A 17,929-nucleotide genomic window follows, 5' to 3' on the forward strand; every position below is an offset into this window, starting at 1 on the left:
ATAGCATTACAGATAACGTACAGCCCATGCAAATCTACTTCAGGTGGATTAATGACAAATGGGAAACCACAGTAGAAGAAAATACAGGCAGATATCTTTATGACAGCAGGAAGGGAACTAATTCTGAAATAAATTCTGTCAAAAGTGAGTGAAAGAATTAGCCACAAAACTGGAAAAGATTCTTACCATGCCTGTAAGTGACAGAGTATTAGTATGAAGACATAAAAAATTCGTATGAACAATAAGAAAATGATCCCACATTACTCTCAGGACCCTTGGGACACAGTACCAGGGGGATGAAACAATTTGGCAGGACTGTAGGAATTTTTCCTTTGACTCAATTGTTCCTCTCCTGTGAATGTATCCAAAATGGATGTATTTCCCTAAAAAGAAAAGGGACTGTTTGATGAAAGATCCAAATTGCAGTAGCACACTGAAAGCTTCCTAATGTTTAGTAACAGGCAACAAGTCAAGAGAAGTGCAGGACATCCACTGTGGAATAATATGGAGCCTTCTTACATTATAATTATGAAGAACGTATGTGTAATATTAAATAGCACAACTCATATAATTATATTAATGCTTTGTAAAAATTATAGGCAGAAATGTGGAAAAAGGAAAATTGTTATTTGTTGGGTTGGGAGGAAATTGTAGAAGGTTTTTTTTAATAATGTCTTTTGATTACAATTTGTGAAATACAAAATAAGAGACAACTCACTAGAAAAATTGGTAGAAGTCAAACAGTTCAAAAGTAAAATTAGGTATTTCACAGAAGGGAAAATATTAGTGGCTAAAAGCATGAGAAAAGATATCAAACCTCATTATTAGGCAAAAAAATATGAATGAAAAACCCACAGTGAGCTGTCTCTCTATATCTAACAGCAAAAATTATGGCCTAGAAGATAGTATCAAGTATTTGTGAATATGTTAATCATTGTGGATATTTATATCCTGCTGTTGGGCTGTAAACTGTTTCAACAGTGTGACTGAAAATGATTTGGCATTACAAAGTAAAGTTGAATATGTGTATCCCATAAGGCCTGGCAGTATTTACTGTAAAAAAACTTCCATATTCACACAAACACATTCAAATATATGTATAAAAATGGTTACAGCACAGGGCACCTGGGTGGCTCAGTAGGTTGAGCATCTTGATTTTGGCTCAGGTCATCATCTCACAGGTTCGTGAGTTGGAATTCCACATCAGGCTCTGCACTGACAGTGTGGAGCCTCTCTAACCACCCCACCCCTAAAAAATAAACATTAAAAAAAAAGAATGGTTACAGCAGTATTACTCAATAATGCAAAACCCCAGAACAGCCCAAGTATCCCATCACTGGTACAAAGAATAAGTAATATATGGTATGGTATATTCATACACGGGCATCCTAGATTTTAATGATATTAATGAATTACAGCCACATGCATCGGAATGTCTAAACTAATGTTGGGGAATGGGGCAGGACTGGGAAGCAAATCGCAAAAGAAAATGGACAGTATAATTTCATTTTTATAAAGCTGAAAGTGCAAAATCACATGATTTATGTTGTAGGAGTGTAAAAATCCATGAAAAAGCTATATTAAAAAGTGAGGAAGTGGTAAATCCAGAATTCCAAATAAATGTAACCCTGGGGGAGGAAGAAGATGCAGTGTTGGTGGGGGCATGCAGTGGACTTCAAAACGATTGGTGATGTTTTTCTTAAGTGGTTTTAATATTTCTGCAACTACTTTATTCTCTTTTCATAATATACGCATGTCGTAAACCAACTTGTCTGGAACATCGTATCTTTTGAGCTTTTCAAAAAAGGTTTTGCTTTTTTCCTCCATTTACCAAGTTAGATACCTTCATTTTCTTATGACCTTAATGATAATTTAACAAGAATTTATCAACTTGATCCTCACAAAGAGATGTCACACCTTCCTTGCTTTATAGATTTCCCGTCAGATATTGCTAACAAATCTCTCTCGGAGAGCTCTGCCACAATGCTCTGGAAGTCCAAAGGCAGGAGGAGAAGAGCATCCCATCCCACTGCCGAATCCTCTAGTGAGCAGGGGGCTAGTGAAGCCGACATTGACAGTGATAGTGGCTACTGCAGTCCCAAACACAGTAACAACCAGCCTGCTGCAGGGGCTTTGAGAAATCCGGATTCTAGCACCGTGAATGTATGTAACACTGCTTTGATTTCTTTATCAGTCATCTATGTCAATATCTTTTTATCCTTGCTAAAGATTAAGTATCTATTTTCATTAACAATTCCTATAGTAATAGAATGGATCAAAATGTATTCTGTATATTAATGTGAATAATATTTATGGATAAATATTTTTTCTAAGATTATGATAAGCATGCTTTACACTAGACTAAGTTATGAAACATTTTGCAAGGCATATGGTGTTGACTCTTAAGCAGAAAATAATTGTCTTTTTTGTTTTTATTTTTAGCATGCGGAATCATCTATATGTACAGGTACTTATTTTTTACATAGTGTTTTTGCTATACTTTCTTCTTTTTCCATGTCAAAGTTTTGCTTTTAAGCATGAAGCTTGCTGATGCTACAAAAATATTAGAAATCTTCCAGAGAGATTCACATAACTTTGAAAGTACAGATGTTGCAAAAAAAAAAAAAAAAAAAAAAATTTAGTAATCTTCCAGAGAGATTCACATAACTTTGAAAGTACAGATGAAAATTGAGAAAATGTCAGCCGGAGGTATTCTGCGAGATGGCAATTGTATTACTAAGAACTGGAATACCACTTAAAGTTTGTAGAGAAATTTCCAGTATTAGTTTATAGTGACTGAATTTCAATACATGAAGTTAAGGGATAATTTACGTTTTGGCATTTTTCATAAATAAATACTTTTTTTAAATCTTATTGGTTACAGGTGGTGTAAATTGGTCCAATGTAACTTGCCAGGCAACTCAGAAAAAACCTTGGATGGAAAAAAATCAGACATTTTCTAGAGGTGGAAGGCAGACTGAACAAAGAAATAATTCACAGGTAATTTCAGTTAGGTTGGAGAAATTTGATTAGTGTGAGATGAATTATTGTAAATGGTATAGTGGTCTTGAAGAGCAGTGTCCTTAATTTTTGGAGTTGTGTGTTGAATTATAGTAATAGTAAAATATCATGATATCTAACTTTAAAATGGCTTAGCTAATAAAATTAATACTTAAGTAATGAAACAAAATGACAAAATGTTGACTCTAAGTGGCACGTATATAGTTATATGTTCCGTTTTGTACTTAACTCTATTTAAGAAATATATTTGTATATTTCATATTTTTAAAGGAGAATGAATATCTTCTAGGCATGCTTCATCTGCCATGACTTTTTTACCCATATAAAAAATTTAAAAGCATTTAATGCCATAAATATTGATTATTTGAACTTTAGAACTGTGGTCTTGTTCATATGGCTTTACTTGACCATGAACACCACAAGCTACATGCTCTCTGCTTGTTCTAGTGCCATAGAGATAGCCGCCTCATGCTGTGATGTGGGAGAACAATATCTACCTGGAGTACAGCAGAGCATGTTACATACTGCCACAGATTTTCAGGAACTGTCTTCCTGCGTTGGTTGTATGTGAAATCAGGGAGTTGTTTGTTGGTCAGCATTTTTCTTTTTCAATTTGTAGATAGACTTCCTGGATTCCTTAAATCTAGTTAAGGCACTATGAGTATCCTATGAATAGATCTGTGGATGAACTGAAATAAGAGTAAGTTACTAACGGATTAAGTAGACCAAATACTTGCCTGCTCATTTGCTGAAATGAAGTGCTTCATATGCACCCTAATGTCAGGAAAACAAGCAGAATAATACCCTTTTCTCTGTGGTTAGGAGTCACTGTTGTTTGTGGCAGGCATGTGAAGCAGTCTAGCTTTATTTGATTAGAAACAAAAGAGCTAAAACAAGAATTGTTTATGTAGATGAGATAAAATCTATAAAATGGTAGTTAAGTGCTGACATTTTATGTTCAAATTGTAACTTACTAGACTATTACTTTTGGTATCCATAGCCCACTGGAGGGGAGGTAATAATACCAGTGTGGTGAAGAATAGTAAAAGAACAATAAAAAAAATAATGCAAATACATATATGCAGTCTGTTAGGTTTTGTTTATTTTGCATTTCTCTTCATTCCAGAAGAACTGAAGCCAGATGTTGAGCAATGTGTTTCCTACTTCTGATAGGTTATTAGACCTATTCTTAAGTATGTATCTGTGGGGCACTTGTGTGGGTCAGCCAGTTAAGTGTCCGACTTTGACTCAGGTCGTGATCTTGCAGTTCGTGAGTTCCAGCCCCACATTGGGCTCTGTGCTGGAGCCTGGAGCCTGCTATGGATTTCGTGTCTGCCTCTCTCTGCCCCTCCCTTGCTCCTGCTCTGTCTCTTTTTCTCTCAAAAATAGATAACCATTAAAAAAAAAATTTTTTTTAAGTTTGTGTTTGTTTTGTAATATTCAGAATAATTTTTTTCTGTTAAAATATATTCCCCTTTTGTGGTTTCTGATTGTTTACAGGCTTAAAAAGTCGCTTAGAAGTGAAATAAATAATTCACTTATATTTTCTATTTTTTTTGTAGCATAAGGTTGCAAGACCTTTTTATCTGAGATTTATTTGGATGCATGATATAATAATGGTGTCAATTTTCAGAGTAGTTAACCAGTTGTAAAATTTTAATCTATTCTTTTATCTGATTTGTTCTACGCTTTTACTCATTTGCTAATTTCTTATGTTTTAGGTGCTGTTTCTGGGCTGTTTGTTACATTTATCAGATTTTGGTACCTGTACCATGCTGTTTTAACTCTTTTAATATTTTTACCAGTGTTTTAACATTTGAACAGATTCTTTCTGTATTCTGATGTAACCTTACTTTAATAATTTGATTTAAAAATTGTTTTTAATATTTATTTTTGAGAGAGAGAGAGAGAGAGCATGTGCGCCTGCACAGGAATAGGGGAGGGGCAGGGAGAGAGGGAGACACAGAACTCATAGCAGGCTCCAGGCTCTGAGCTGTCAGCACAGAGCCCGACGTGGGGTTTGAACTCACGAACCGCGAGATCATGACCTGAGCTGAAGTCGGACGCTTAACTGACTGAGTCGCTCAAGGACCTCAGTGTAATCTTAATTTTAAACAATGGATAGAATCTAAAAATTAAAAAAAAAAAAAAAAAAGTTTTATTTTGTGAGTTGGTTGAAAAATAGAAGACATGAAAAAGATTATACAATGAAAAAAAACTCCTTTTCACCCTGTCTTCCCTTGTCCTCTCTTCCCTATAATTTCCTTTCATTTAGGTTTTTTTTTGTATATTTTCATGTCATTCTATGTAAATATAATTATGTATCTCATGTTTTTCCCACTCTGTTCTGTGCTGTTTTTATCACTTAACAATGTATCTTGGAGACATTTCCATATTATTACATAGAGGACTTCCACACTTCTAAAAAAACTCCTGTTTGAAGTATGGATATATCCTTGTTAGTTTCTGTAGTCTTCCTATTAATGGACACTTGAGTTGTTTGTAAATTATTGCTGGTATAGACATGCTGCAGTATCATTTAGAAATGTGTGTGTATAGCAGCAAAATAAATTCCTGGATAAGGGACTGATGGGTGAAAAGGTTAAATCACTTCTGTTATTTGATACCATTTAAGCCTTGACAATAATGTAGAGAGTGCCTTTTTCCATATAGCTTTAGAGAGTGTATGTTTTCAGGATTTTGGATTTATGCCAGTTAGTTGAGAATGGTATATTAATATTGAGCATCTTTCCATATGTTTATCAGCTCTTTGTATTTTTTTTGTGAACTTGTTTGGTCATATCTTTTGTTCCCCCCCCCCCCCCTCCTTTTTTCTTTTTTGTATCTTGATCTATTTTTTTCCCTTTTGGTACATTTTTAAAATCAATTTGATCAGGGGCACCTGGGTGGCTCAGTCGGTTGAGCGACCTACTTTGGCTCAGGTCATGATCTCATGGTTTGTGAATTCAAGCCCCACGTCAGGCTGTCCTGAGAGCTCAGAGCCTGGAGCCTGCTTCAGATTCTGTGTCTCCTTCTCTCTCTGCCCCTCCCCCACTCATGCTCTGTCTCTCTCTGCCTTGGAAATAAATAAACATTAAAAATTTTTTTTTTAAATCTATTTGATCAAGCTCTTACCAAATTTAAAAAATTTTAGGAGCCTTCAGTTCATAATGTGAGTTGCAAATATTTTGCTAGGTTTTCATTTTCATTGTTGACTTTGCTCATTATTATTGCCATACACAAGTTTATGTTTTATTTATTTATTTATTTTAACATTTATTCATTTTTGAGACAGAGAGAGACAGAGCATGAATGGGGGAAGGTCAGAGAGAGAGGGAGACACAGAATCTGAAACAGGCTCCAGGCTCTGAGTTGCCAGCACAGAACCCGATGCGGGGCTCGAACTTACGGACCGCAAGATCATGACCTGAGCCGAAGTCGGACGCCCAACCGACTGAGCCACCCAGGCGCCCCACAAGTTTATGTTTTAAATAGCATTAAGAAGTTCATCTTTAGGGCCTTCTGGGTGGCTCAGTCAGTTGAGTATCCAACTCTTGATTTTGGCTTAGGTCATGATCCCAGCATCATGGGATTGAGCCCCATGTCAGGCTCTGCACAGAGTGTGGAGCCTGCTTAAGATTCTCTTTCTCTCTCCCTCTCTCCCACTTGCATGTTCTCGCTCTCTCTCTAAAATTAAAAAAAAAAATTGTTTTAGTGTTTGCAGCAACATTAATGCATATATACTTAACTGCTTTACAATAGGGCTTGTTTCTGATACAATTTTAATGCCTTTGGAGGGCAGGTTTGCGTTTACTTTTTTGTGATAGTGACTGTCCAGAGAAAGAAAAGTTGTGCTCAAGAATTAATCTCTTGTGTTTTAGTCATCCCTGTTTTGGGGCTTGAGTCTTAGCACTTACTTACATGTTAATAACTTTTGAATTAAGTTGTTTCTTTTTTACCTAGACATTATAAATTGCATTTGTTTTACTAGTCTTGTATGAGCTGCTTTTCGTGAACCAATTTTTGAAATATTTTCTGAAAATTTCTAAATAGTAAAGTTGAAGTAATTTTACAGAAAACATTCATGTAGCAACCAGCTTATATGCTAGCTAAGATTTTACTGAGATTTGTTTCATTGCTTATGTATGCCTCTGTCCATTTCTCTGTCCAAGTTTATGAGCCTGTTTTAAAATGAGGTGAATATTTAAAATTGAGAAACTTTTGGGTATCTGGAAAATTATCCAGTTTCTTAAGAGATATTTATAGGATGTAGTTGAGTAGAAGAATTAAATTTGCAGTACGACTGTCTTCTGGCTTATTCTGTCATGCAGCCTACCTTGCAAAAGAGTATAAAAATTTCTTTCTTTCTTTCTTTCTTTCTTTCTTTCTTTCTTTCTTTCTTTCTTTCTTTCTTTCTTTCTTTCCTTCCTTCCTTCCTTCCTTCCTTCCTTCTTTCCTTCCTTCCTTCCTTCCTTCCTTCCTTCTTTCCTTCCTTCCTTCCTTCCTTCCTTCCTTCCTTCCTTCCTTCCTTCTTTTCTTTCTTTCTTTCCTTCTTTCTTTCTTTCCTTCTTTCTTTCTTTCCTTTTCTTTTTTTCTTTCTTTTATTCAGAGAGCATGCATGCATGCAAGAGAGAGAGTGGAAAGGGGCAGAGAGAGAGGGAGAGAGAGAATTCCATGGAGGCTCAGTTCTGTCAGCCTGGAGTCTGACATGGGCTCGATCTTATCAACCGTGAGATCATGACCTGAGCTGAAAGCAAGAGTTGGGCGCTTAACCGACTGAACCACCCAGCCGCCTTTAAAAATTCTGTTTCTTAAAAAAAAAAAAAAAAAAAAAAAATCCATTTATCAGCAAGTCTTTTTAGACCAGTTGCATAGCATGGGAATTGCTAGGTGGTTCTAGGTCTTTGTGTGCATACTTTGATTTCATCATCCAAAGCCTGTATATTAGTACCTTCTGGTCCAGATCTGCTTCATTTTCTGTTTATTGTTAGAATTTTTGGTAACTGGTAATGAAGATACTTCTCACATCTTCTAAGTGTTGTGGTTAAGAGATGCATTTCATGTTGGCTGCATTGGCATAAGGGGGGGGGGGCTTGAAATGTCTTAAGATTCTTAATCTTGCTTTTATGACAGTTGAACATTTCACAGATTTGTTAATGGGATGATGATTTATGCATTGAAGGAAAATTTTATTCTCCTAAATCTATTTTCTTGTAAATAAGGGTTTTAATTTTTAACCTTTCCTAGGAATTGTTTCTTTTTTAATAAAACCACAGATATTAGAAGACTTATCATAGTTTAATAAAAAGGTAATGTGCACTTTGTCCCCATGATAACATCTTGCAAAACTGTAGTCCATTCTCACAACCTGGATATTGATATTGATATAGTCAAGATACAGAACAGATCTGTTACTGCAAGGTTCCCTCATGTTTTTCCTTTTTGTAGCCACACTCCTGTTACCTTCCCTACCAGCCTCTCGTTAACTCCTAGAATCCACTGATCTGTTTCCCACTTCCTATAATTTGTCATTTCAAGAATGTTTATAAGTGAACTCATATAGTCCTTTTAGGATTGGATTTTTCACTTGTGTGATTCTCTGGAGATTCATCCAGATTATTGAGTATGTCAATCGTTTGTTCCTTTTGGTGGCTGAGTTTTGCTTTGTAGTGTGGATGTACCACAGTGAGTTTAACTGTTCTCCCAATCAAGGACATCTGGGTTTTTCCAGTGTTTAGCTGTTATAAATAAAGCTGATCAGCATTCATGTATGGGGGGGGGGGGGAATCTAACTTGCATTATCACATTTTAATATTTTGTCAAAATAAATTATGTAAATTTTATAATAAATCATGCACTTTGTGAAAATTCATTGAGTTACTTTTGTGTACTTTTCTGTGTGTTATATTTCAGGTAAATGTTCACTTAAAATAATAAGACATATTTTTTCCTTCTGGGGCTTACTTAGGTTGGATTCAGATGCCGAGGACATAGTACTTCCTCAGAAAGAAGACAGAATTTGCAAAAGAGACAAGATAATAAGCAGTTAAACACCAGTCAATCTCATAGAGGCGACTCAAATTCTGAGTCTTTATATTTTGAGGTATTTTTTTAGGCTCTATTTATAAACTGTCATAGCAAATGTTCCCATTAAGAAATTAATTTTCTTACATTATGATAAGTACTTTTTATATCTTAACACATGATTCTGATATTAGATTATAAATTAAGTAGAAGTACTGATTCATTTTTGTCTTGGATATATATATAGTATAATGTTAACTTAGTTAATGTTTATTTTTATAAATTTTGTTATGAGTATTTTGAGGTAACATGTAGAGGTAAAACTTGTTTTTATGTGGGTTAAACCTACTATGAAACTTTCTCCCTAATTTTTCTTATTATTGTTTAGTCTCTTTGTCAAGTTTTTTAGATTTGGATGGTTTAGTCTAGCTAATTTGTGCTGCTAGGTGGGAGAATCTTGGAGAAGAACAAAGCTATTTTAGTTGCTGTACTAGGCAGAAAGTCTGTGCCATATTTTTATTGTTTATTTGTCTATATGGCTGTTATTGGAGGCCTGTTATATGTGTAAAATAAGATGCTATGAGTGATACATTGAATAAACATAGTAGCCTTAGGGAGGTTGCTGTACAGCAGAGAAACATAGATGCCTGCATACCTAATGCTTGGGTGTGGTCGGAATTGAAGGGAAGGACAAATCCCTTTGAGTTTGTAATAGGGTGGAGATAACCGTTGGAACAGATTTTAAAGAATGGGTAGAATTTGGTTGTGTCAACATGGTGAACAGCATCCCCTATAACTCATTTGAATAAGTCATTTTTTTTGGATCATAGTTTCTATAAAATGGGTCAATAGATGGAAATTAAACTGGAAAATGTGCTTGAGGCCAGAGGCTCGAGATGAATAATATGTTAGATAAACTTAGTAATTGACCTAAAGGACTTGGGAGTTATGTTATTCAGTTATGAAGAACAGTACATGTGACAGATTTATTATTTGCACTTAACCATGTAATTGGTTCCATCCTTATATTTAGTTAATATTAGGTATAATTTTCACTGTAAAGGAGGAGATTGGTGAAGAAATTACTTTGAATAGGGTTTTAAAAAAAATTTCTTAGCTTTTTAACCTTATTGACAGGTGTGTGTAGTATTGCAGGACAGGGAATATATTTACGAAATTCATACTAAGCCATCTGTTGAAAATATTTTCCAAATTATCTGACATGTGATAAAATCCTTTTTGAATTTCTTTCCAATTACCTACCCATTTTAAGAGTAGAATTAAGGGGCGCCTGGGTGGCGCAGTCGGTTAAGCGTCCGACTTCAGCCAGGTCACAATCTCGCAGTCCGTGAGTTTGAGCCCCGCGTCAGGCTCTGGGCTGATGGCTCAGAGCCTGGAGCCTGTTTCCAATTCTGTGTCTCCCTCTCTCTCTGCCCCTCCCCCATTCATGCTCTGTCTCTCTCTGTCCCAAAAATAAATAAAAACGTTGAAAAAAAAATTAAAAAAAAAAAAGAGTAGAATTAATTAGAGGCACCTGGATGGCTCAGTCAGTTAAGTGCCCTACTCTTGATTTGGGATCAGGTCATGATCTCACAGTTTGTGAGATCGAGTCCGACGGTGCGGAGCCTGCTCGGGATTCTCTCTCTCGGCCTCTGCCCTTCCCTTGCTCACACACGCGTGTGCGCTCTCTCTCTCTCTCTCTCTCTCTCTCTTTCTCTCTTTCTTTCTCTCTCTTTCTCTCTCTCAAGACACATTAATAAACTTTTTGTTTTTTAAGTAGAACTAATAAAAATGGTATGGTAGATATAGAAATCCAAAGGGTGGACGTGTGCAGATATGCCCCCATTGTTGAATAATGAAATTAGCTGTATTATAACATGAGAGATGAGATTTCCTTTTTAAGACTGACTTTAAATAGTTTACTTTTAGAATTTAAAAAATTACTTGCCCATTTTTTATTACTCTTCAACATTGTAAAATGTTTTTCTTAAGAGTTTATTGCTTTGAACTGCTTTTACTTAACATGTGGAACTGTTTCAGGATGAAGATGGATTTCGAGAGCTAAACGAGAATGGAAATGCTAAAGATGATACTATTCAACAGAAACTTTCTTCAAAAGTAGTAAGTGGCCCTTTTTAAAAAGATAAGCAAAATACTTGAACATCTTTTGAACTACGGTTATGTTGAAAAGAAGTATTATAGTTTAGTATAAAGACATGGGGGGCAGCATGGTAGACAAGAAACCATGTATTTAGTACTTCATACTTATTTTCAGCATTGCCAGAACAAAGACACTTTCCTATAAAATCCATAGTTCTATTACAGACAAGACAATGCCATTAATTAAATGATCATACAGCGTACTTGTTGGAAAACTTGACTTACTTGGGAGTTATTTTGTTTTCAGGCCAGGATCCAGACAAGCATCACCAATTGCAGTAAGCTGTTTTATCTCTATTATTTTCCAGTCTGGAATGATCACATCATCTTACTCTGTTCTTTATGACATTGAATTCTCAAAGAGTCCTGTCCAGTTATACTGGAGGACACCCCATATTCTGGATTGTCTTTCCTTAACGTAGTCTTTTGTGGAATCAGTAACAGTGTTTTTGTCTGGTTATCTTAGTTGGATGATTTACCTGAAAACTCACCAATCAATATAGTGCAGACTCCAATTCCCATTACAACTTCCGTTCCTAAACGTGCAAAAAGTCAGAAGAAGAAAGCTTTAGCAGCAGCCCTTGCCACGGCTCAAGAATATTCAGAAATAAGTATGGAGCAAAAAAAACTACAGGTATTTATTCATTTTTGTGAACAAATATAATTGGTAGATTTGGGGACAGAAAGACAAATATAATCATCATAAATTGCCACACTTTCATACTATCACAAAAAATAAATGTTTTCGTATTACCTTGCAGGAAGCTTTATCAAAGGCAGCTGGAAAAAAGAATAAAACACCTGTGCAGCTAGATTTGGGGGACATGCTAGCAGCTCTGGAAAAACAACAACAAGCGATGAAAGCACGGCAGATTACTAATACCAGACCTCTGTCATATACAGGTGATGTCATTATTTGAGGAATTTGCTGTTTGCTTTTGGTAATATATTTTGAATATTGTTAATTTAAATTATATATATCTGAAAAATCCAGAGTCTTCTCACCAGCTCTTCTGTTACCCTCATCGCCCCATCATTGTACTGCATTGTAGTAACCTCCTGTTACTTACCTTTCCCTCCTGCTATAACTGCACTCTATCTTGAAAGGAGTGATCTTTTAAAAATATGAATAGGATTCTATCACTCCACTACTCAGAACCCTCCAGTAGCTCTTGATCTCACTTGGAGTACGGCTGGAGTCCTGACTAAAGCCACATCTTAGCTGATCCTGTAACCTTTTTGCCCCCATCACCATTCTCTCTGGCACACACTGCTGTAGCCAGTCAGCCCCCTTGCTGTTCCACAGACACACCCAACATGCTCCTAGCTCAGTATCTTTGTGCTTACTATTTCCTTTCCCCAGAATTCTCCTTCCTCATATATCAATGTGTGGTTTGTTCTTTCAGGTCCTTCGGGTCTCTGTACAAATGTCAGTTGGTGTAATTGTGAACCAGCTAATGTTTTTCTTCCTCAGAGATTGAAATAAGAATCACAACTAATTTGGCTTTATAACTTTTAAATTGGATAATGGGAAACATAGGAATTTTGATCAAGGTGTGTGTATGTGTGAGAGAGAGAGAGAGAGAGAATATGAATGATTTGGCTTTCTACTGAAACAGTAATGTATATTTTAGCAAACCTTATCAGATTTAAAATTCAGCAGTTATGTGTTCCCTTATTTCTTTTCATAGCCTTAGTTAGAGAGGAAGAGAAGTAAGATAAAGGAAGGGGAAAGGCACCAACAAAAAGCAGATGTTAAGACGCAGAATTGAATATTCTGTTTCTTCTGTTCCTATGTAAAGGGTCTGTCTTTAGACAGAAGATAATTAACAGAATATAACTTTAGTTCTACGTGCAGAATGTTTATACCTACAGCTAGTTACGTGTCCAGTATAAACCTTAGCTTTGAGTAACTGTTAGTAAAAATAGTATTGAATATGTACTGAGCTTTTGAGTTGCATGTTGTTGAGTTGGAGAGAGAGGCAATTACATCTCATTGAAAGAGTAAAGGACTATAGCAGTGGAACTGACAGTTAGCAGTATTCTGGAGGCAGTACGGCCTCATGGCAACAAGCAGGGGCTTTGGAATTGAGTTGCCTAGGTTTGAAATCTGTTCTTCTGTGTATTTCCTTGGCAAGTTATTTCCTGACATTAAGATGGAGGTAATGATAGTACCTACTTCAGGGTTGTTTGGAAGAGTAAATGAGATGGTACATGTAATGTGGTCAGAAGAGTATCTGGGTTATAATCACTCAATAAATGTTAACTAATTACTGTGGAGAAGAGATTGTTAACCTGTGATGGCTTTATTGTTATAACTTTGATTTATTTAGCAAATGTTAATTTATACAACTGTAAATATTTACATGGAAAGCATGTCAAGGACTGTGGAATTACAGATTAAAAAGTTAATAATCTAGTTGGGGAGAAAGACATACATAAATAACTAATAAAGAGCAGTGCCTTAGGAAGGATACCAGCAAAGTTTTATGAACTTTCAGAAGAGAAGAGTGATTTATAATAGTCAATGGAGAGGTATGGGGAGGATGTTACAAATCACTTCATATATCATAACATTTGGATTGGGCTTTGAAGGGAGAGTATAATTCTTGTCAGATGGAAATGAGATTAACCTCTAACCTGTCACCAGTGTTTAAATGAGAAAGTATTGATTGCAAAAAAATGGACTTTCTTGGGAAGTCCAAGAAAAGAGTGAGACTATTGTAGGTATGTCAAAAGATTATGAGGAATTGATAGGGTTTTGTTTGTTTGTTTTTTAACTGATGGAATGTGGAAACAGGTTAAAGAGGACTCCAAACTCTCCTCGTTGGAGGATTGTGGTGATTATAATGATATCAAACAGGGATCATGGAAGAAGAATTTTTGTTGGGAAGAATAGACTCCAGCCCTGTTGTGTTTGAAATGCTAGTTAGGGATATCCTGATGGTGCCTATTTAAATTGTAGTTATGTGCAGTTTAGGTTAGAAGTCAGTGAGTTTCAAAGACAGATAGAAGTGTAGCATAAGGTTGTTATGGCAACATAAGGTTGTTAGGGGAAAGAAAAGTTAGGAAAATATATTCAAGGCTAAAGTCTTGTGGTGTGCTTAGATTTAAAGGACAGCAAGAAGAATTAGATTTAGTGATTGCAAGCTTGTATGTGATCTTGACCATAGCATTTGTGAGCACATGGGTAGGACAGAGACCAGAAAGCAGACTCTTGAGGACCTCTGGGGAAAATGGCCACGTAGAAGGATCCTAAGCTTACCTTGTCAATCAGCTACAATTAGATAGCATCCACATCAGTGTAAATAACTGGTAAAGCAGACTATTGAGAAGTTTAGTAAGGGAGGAAAGGGGAGTGATAGTACTTTAGCGTGAGGGGAAGCCAGTCAGGGGAATGGTTTTGTTGGTTTGTCTGTTTTTTGTTTTTCTTTCTTCTATATACAGAAGATTTAGCTTCTTGTTGGGAGATAGGGAAAAGATTTGGGGGTCGAGGAAGACCTTGAAAGATGAAGGGGAAATGCGTAGAGCAAGATCCTTGGGAAATTAATCCTGAGATGGGATTTCTTTTTTAAAGATTTTTATTTATTATTTATTTTTGAGAAACAGTATGAGCAAGAGAGTGTCAGACAGAGAGGGAAAATCTCAAGCAGGCTCCACGCTGTCAGTGCAGAGCCTGGTGTGGGGCTTGAACTCATGAAACTGTGAGATCATGACCTGAGCTGAAATCAAGAGTCAGAAGCTTGACCAACTGAGCCACCCAAGCGCCCCCTGAGATGGGATTAAGAGGAGAGGTGGTGATACACAGTGGTGATACACAGTGAACAGGAATTAGGATGCCTTCTGCCTCCTCTCAGGTGGCATGTACATTTAACTTATATATATATATATATATACATATATATATATATATATGTATATATATATATATATATATAATTTTGGCTAACATACAGTGTGTAAAGTGTGCTCTTGGTTTTTGGGTAGATTCCTGTGGTTCATCGCTTACATACAACATCCAGTGCTCATCCCAACAAGTGCCTTCCTCAGTGCCCATCACCCATATTCCCCTCTTCCCCACCCCCATCAACTGTCAGATTGTTCTCTAGATTTAAGAGTCTCTTATGGTTTGCCTCTCTCCCTCTTTGTTTGTAACTATTTTTTCTCCTTTCCTTCCCCCATGGTCTTCTGTTAGGTTTCTCAAGATCCACATATGAGTGAAAACATATGATATCTGTCTTTCTCTGACAGACTTATTTCACTCAACATAACACCATCCAGTTCCATCTGTGTTGCTGCAAATGGCATGATTTCATTCTTTCTCATTGCCAAGTAGTATTCCATTGTATACATAAACCACATCTTCTTTATCTATTCAACAGTTGATGGACATTTAGGCTCTTTCTATAATTTGGCTATTGTTGAAAATGCTATTATAAACATTTTTGGAAAACCTCCAAATGCATGGAGGTTAAAGAACATACTACTAAAGAATGAAGGGGTGAACCAGGCAGTTAAAGAAGAAATTAAAAAATATATGGAAACAAATGAAAGTGAAAACACAACAATTCATACCCTTTGGGATGCAGCAAAGGCAGTCCTGAGAGGAAAATACATTGCAATCCAGGCCTGTTTCAAGAAACAAGAAAAATCCCAAATACAAAATCTAACAGTGCACTGAAAGAAACTAGAAGCAGAACAACAAAGAAACCCCAAGGCCAGCAGAAGGAGAGAAATAATAATGATCAGAGCAGAAATAAACAATATAGAATCCAAAAACAGAAAAACAAAAAAAACCCCAGTAGAACAGATCAATGAAACTAAGAGCTGTTGTTTTGAAAAAATAAACAAAATTAATAAACCCCTAGCCAGACTTCTCAAAAAGAAAAGAGAGAGGACCCCAATAGATAAAATCATGAATGAAAATGGATTTATCACAATCCCTCAGAAATACAAGCAATTATTGGAGAATTCTATGAAAAATTATATGCCAACAAACTGGACAACCTGGAAGAAGTGGACAAATTCCTAGACACTCACACTGTACCAAAACTCAAATGGGAAGAAATAGAAAGTTTGAACAGACCCATAAGCAGTGAAGAAATTGAATCAGCTATCAAAAATCTGCCAACAAATAAGAGTCCTGGACCAGATGGCTTCCCTAGGAATTCTACCAGACATTTAAAGCAGAGTTGATACCTGTCCTTCTCAGGCTGTTCCAAAAAATAGAAATGGAAGGAAAACTTCCAGACTCATTCTATGAAGCCAGCATTACTTTGATTCCCTAACCAGAGACCCCACAAAAAAAGGAGAATTATAGGCCAATATCCCTGATGAACATGGATGCAAAAATTCTCAACAAGATACTAGCAGATCGAATTCAATAGCATATAAAAAGAATTACTTACTATGATCAAGTGGGATTCATTCCTGGACTGCAGGGCTGGTTCAATATTTGCAAATCAGTCAGTGTGATACATCACATTAATAAAAGAAAGGATAAGAACCATATGATTGTGTCAATAGATGCAGAAAAACCATTTTTACAAATACAGCATCCTTTCTTAGTAAAAACCCTCAAGAAAGTCAGGATAGAAGGAACATACCTAAACATCATAAAAGCCCTATATTAAAAGCCCATAGCTAATATCATCCTCAATGGGGAAAAACTGAGAGCTTTCCCCCTGAGATCAGCAACACAACAGGGATGTCCACTCTCACCATTGTTGTTTAATATAGTGTTGGAAGTCCTAGCATCAGCAGTCAGACAACAAAATGAAATAAAAGGCATCAAAACTGGCAAAGAAGAAGTCAAACTTTCACTTTTCGCAGACAACATGATACTCTACATGGAAAACCCGAAAGACTTCACCAAAAGGCTGCTAGAATTGATACATGAATTCAGCAAAGTCGCTGGGTACAAAATCAGTGTACAGAAATCGGTTGCATTTGTATACACCAATAATGAAGCAACAGAGAAATCAAGAAATTGATCCCATTTACAATTGCACCAAGAACCATAAAATACCTAGGAATAAACCTAACCAAAGATGTAAAAGATCCGTATGCTGAAAACTCTAGAAAGCTTATGAAGGGAATTGAAGAAGACACAAAGAAATGGAAAAAATTCCATGCTCATGGATTGGAAGAATAAATATTGTTAAAAAGTCAATACTACCCAAAGCAATCTACACATTCAATGGAATCCCAATCAAAATTGCCCCAGCATTCTTCTCAAAGCTAGAACAAACAATCCTAAAATTTGTATAGAACCACAAAAGACCCCAAATATCCAAAATAATATTGAAAAAGGAAACCAGAGTGGGAAGCATGACAATCCCAGACTCTACTACAAAGTTGTAATCAGCAAGACAGTATGTGTGGTATTGGCACAAAAACAGACATATAGACCAATGGAATAGAATAGAGAACCCAGAATTGGACCCACAAATGTATGGCCAGCTAATCTTTGACAAAGCAGGAAAGAGTATCCAATGGAAAAAAAGACAGTCTCTAGACAGTGACATGCAGAAGAATGAAACTAGACCACTTTCTTACACCATACGCAAAAATAAACTCAAAATGGATGAAAGACCTAAATGTGAGACAAGACGCCATCAAAACCCTAGAGGAGAAAGCAGGCAACAACCTCTGACCTCAGCCACACCAATTTCTTGCTTGACACATCTCCAAAGGCAAGGGAATAAAAAGCAAAAATGAATTA

General features: G+C 36.1%; 1 protein-coding gene across 2 annotated transcripts in view; it reads left to right on the forward strand.

Annotated features, from left to right (window-relative positions):
* Positions 1-17,929, forward strand: part of SECISBP2L (SECIS binding protein 2 like) — a 65,866-nt gene that overhangs the window by 16,052 nt on the left and 31,885 nt on the right. Inside the window, exons 5-11 of one of the 2 annotated variants that reach the window (XM_043555461.1) lie at positions 1,934-2,163; positions 2,443-2,467; positions 2,885-3,000; positions 8,990-9,124; positions 11,086-11,166; positions 11,672-11,839; positions 11,967-12,108. In XM_043555461.1, the coding sequence (XP_043411396.1) occupies positions 1,934-2,163; positions 2,443-2,467; positions 2,885-3,000; positions 8,990-9,124; positions 11,086-11,166; positions 11,672-11,839; positions 11,967-12,108 (897 nt within the window). The remainder of the gene's footprint in view (positions 1-1,933; positions 2,164-2,442; positions 2,468-2,884; positions 3,001-8,989; positions 9,125-11,085; positions 11,167-11,671; positions 11,840-11,966; positions 12,109-17,929) is intronic. The other variant, XM_043555462.1, reaches the window with a different exon arrangement.

This window comes from Prionailurus bengalensis, chromosome B3, assembly GCF_016509475.1.
Source record: "Prionailurus bengalensis isolate Pbe53 chromosome B3, Fcat_Pben_1.1_paternal_pri, whole genome shotgun sequence".
In the NCBI taxonomy this organism is placed as follows: Eukaryota; Metazoa; Chordata; class Mammalia; order Carnivora; family Felidae; genus Prionailurus; species Prionailurus bengalensis.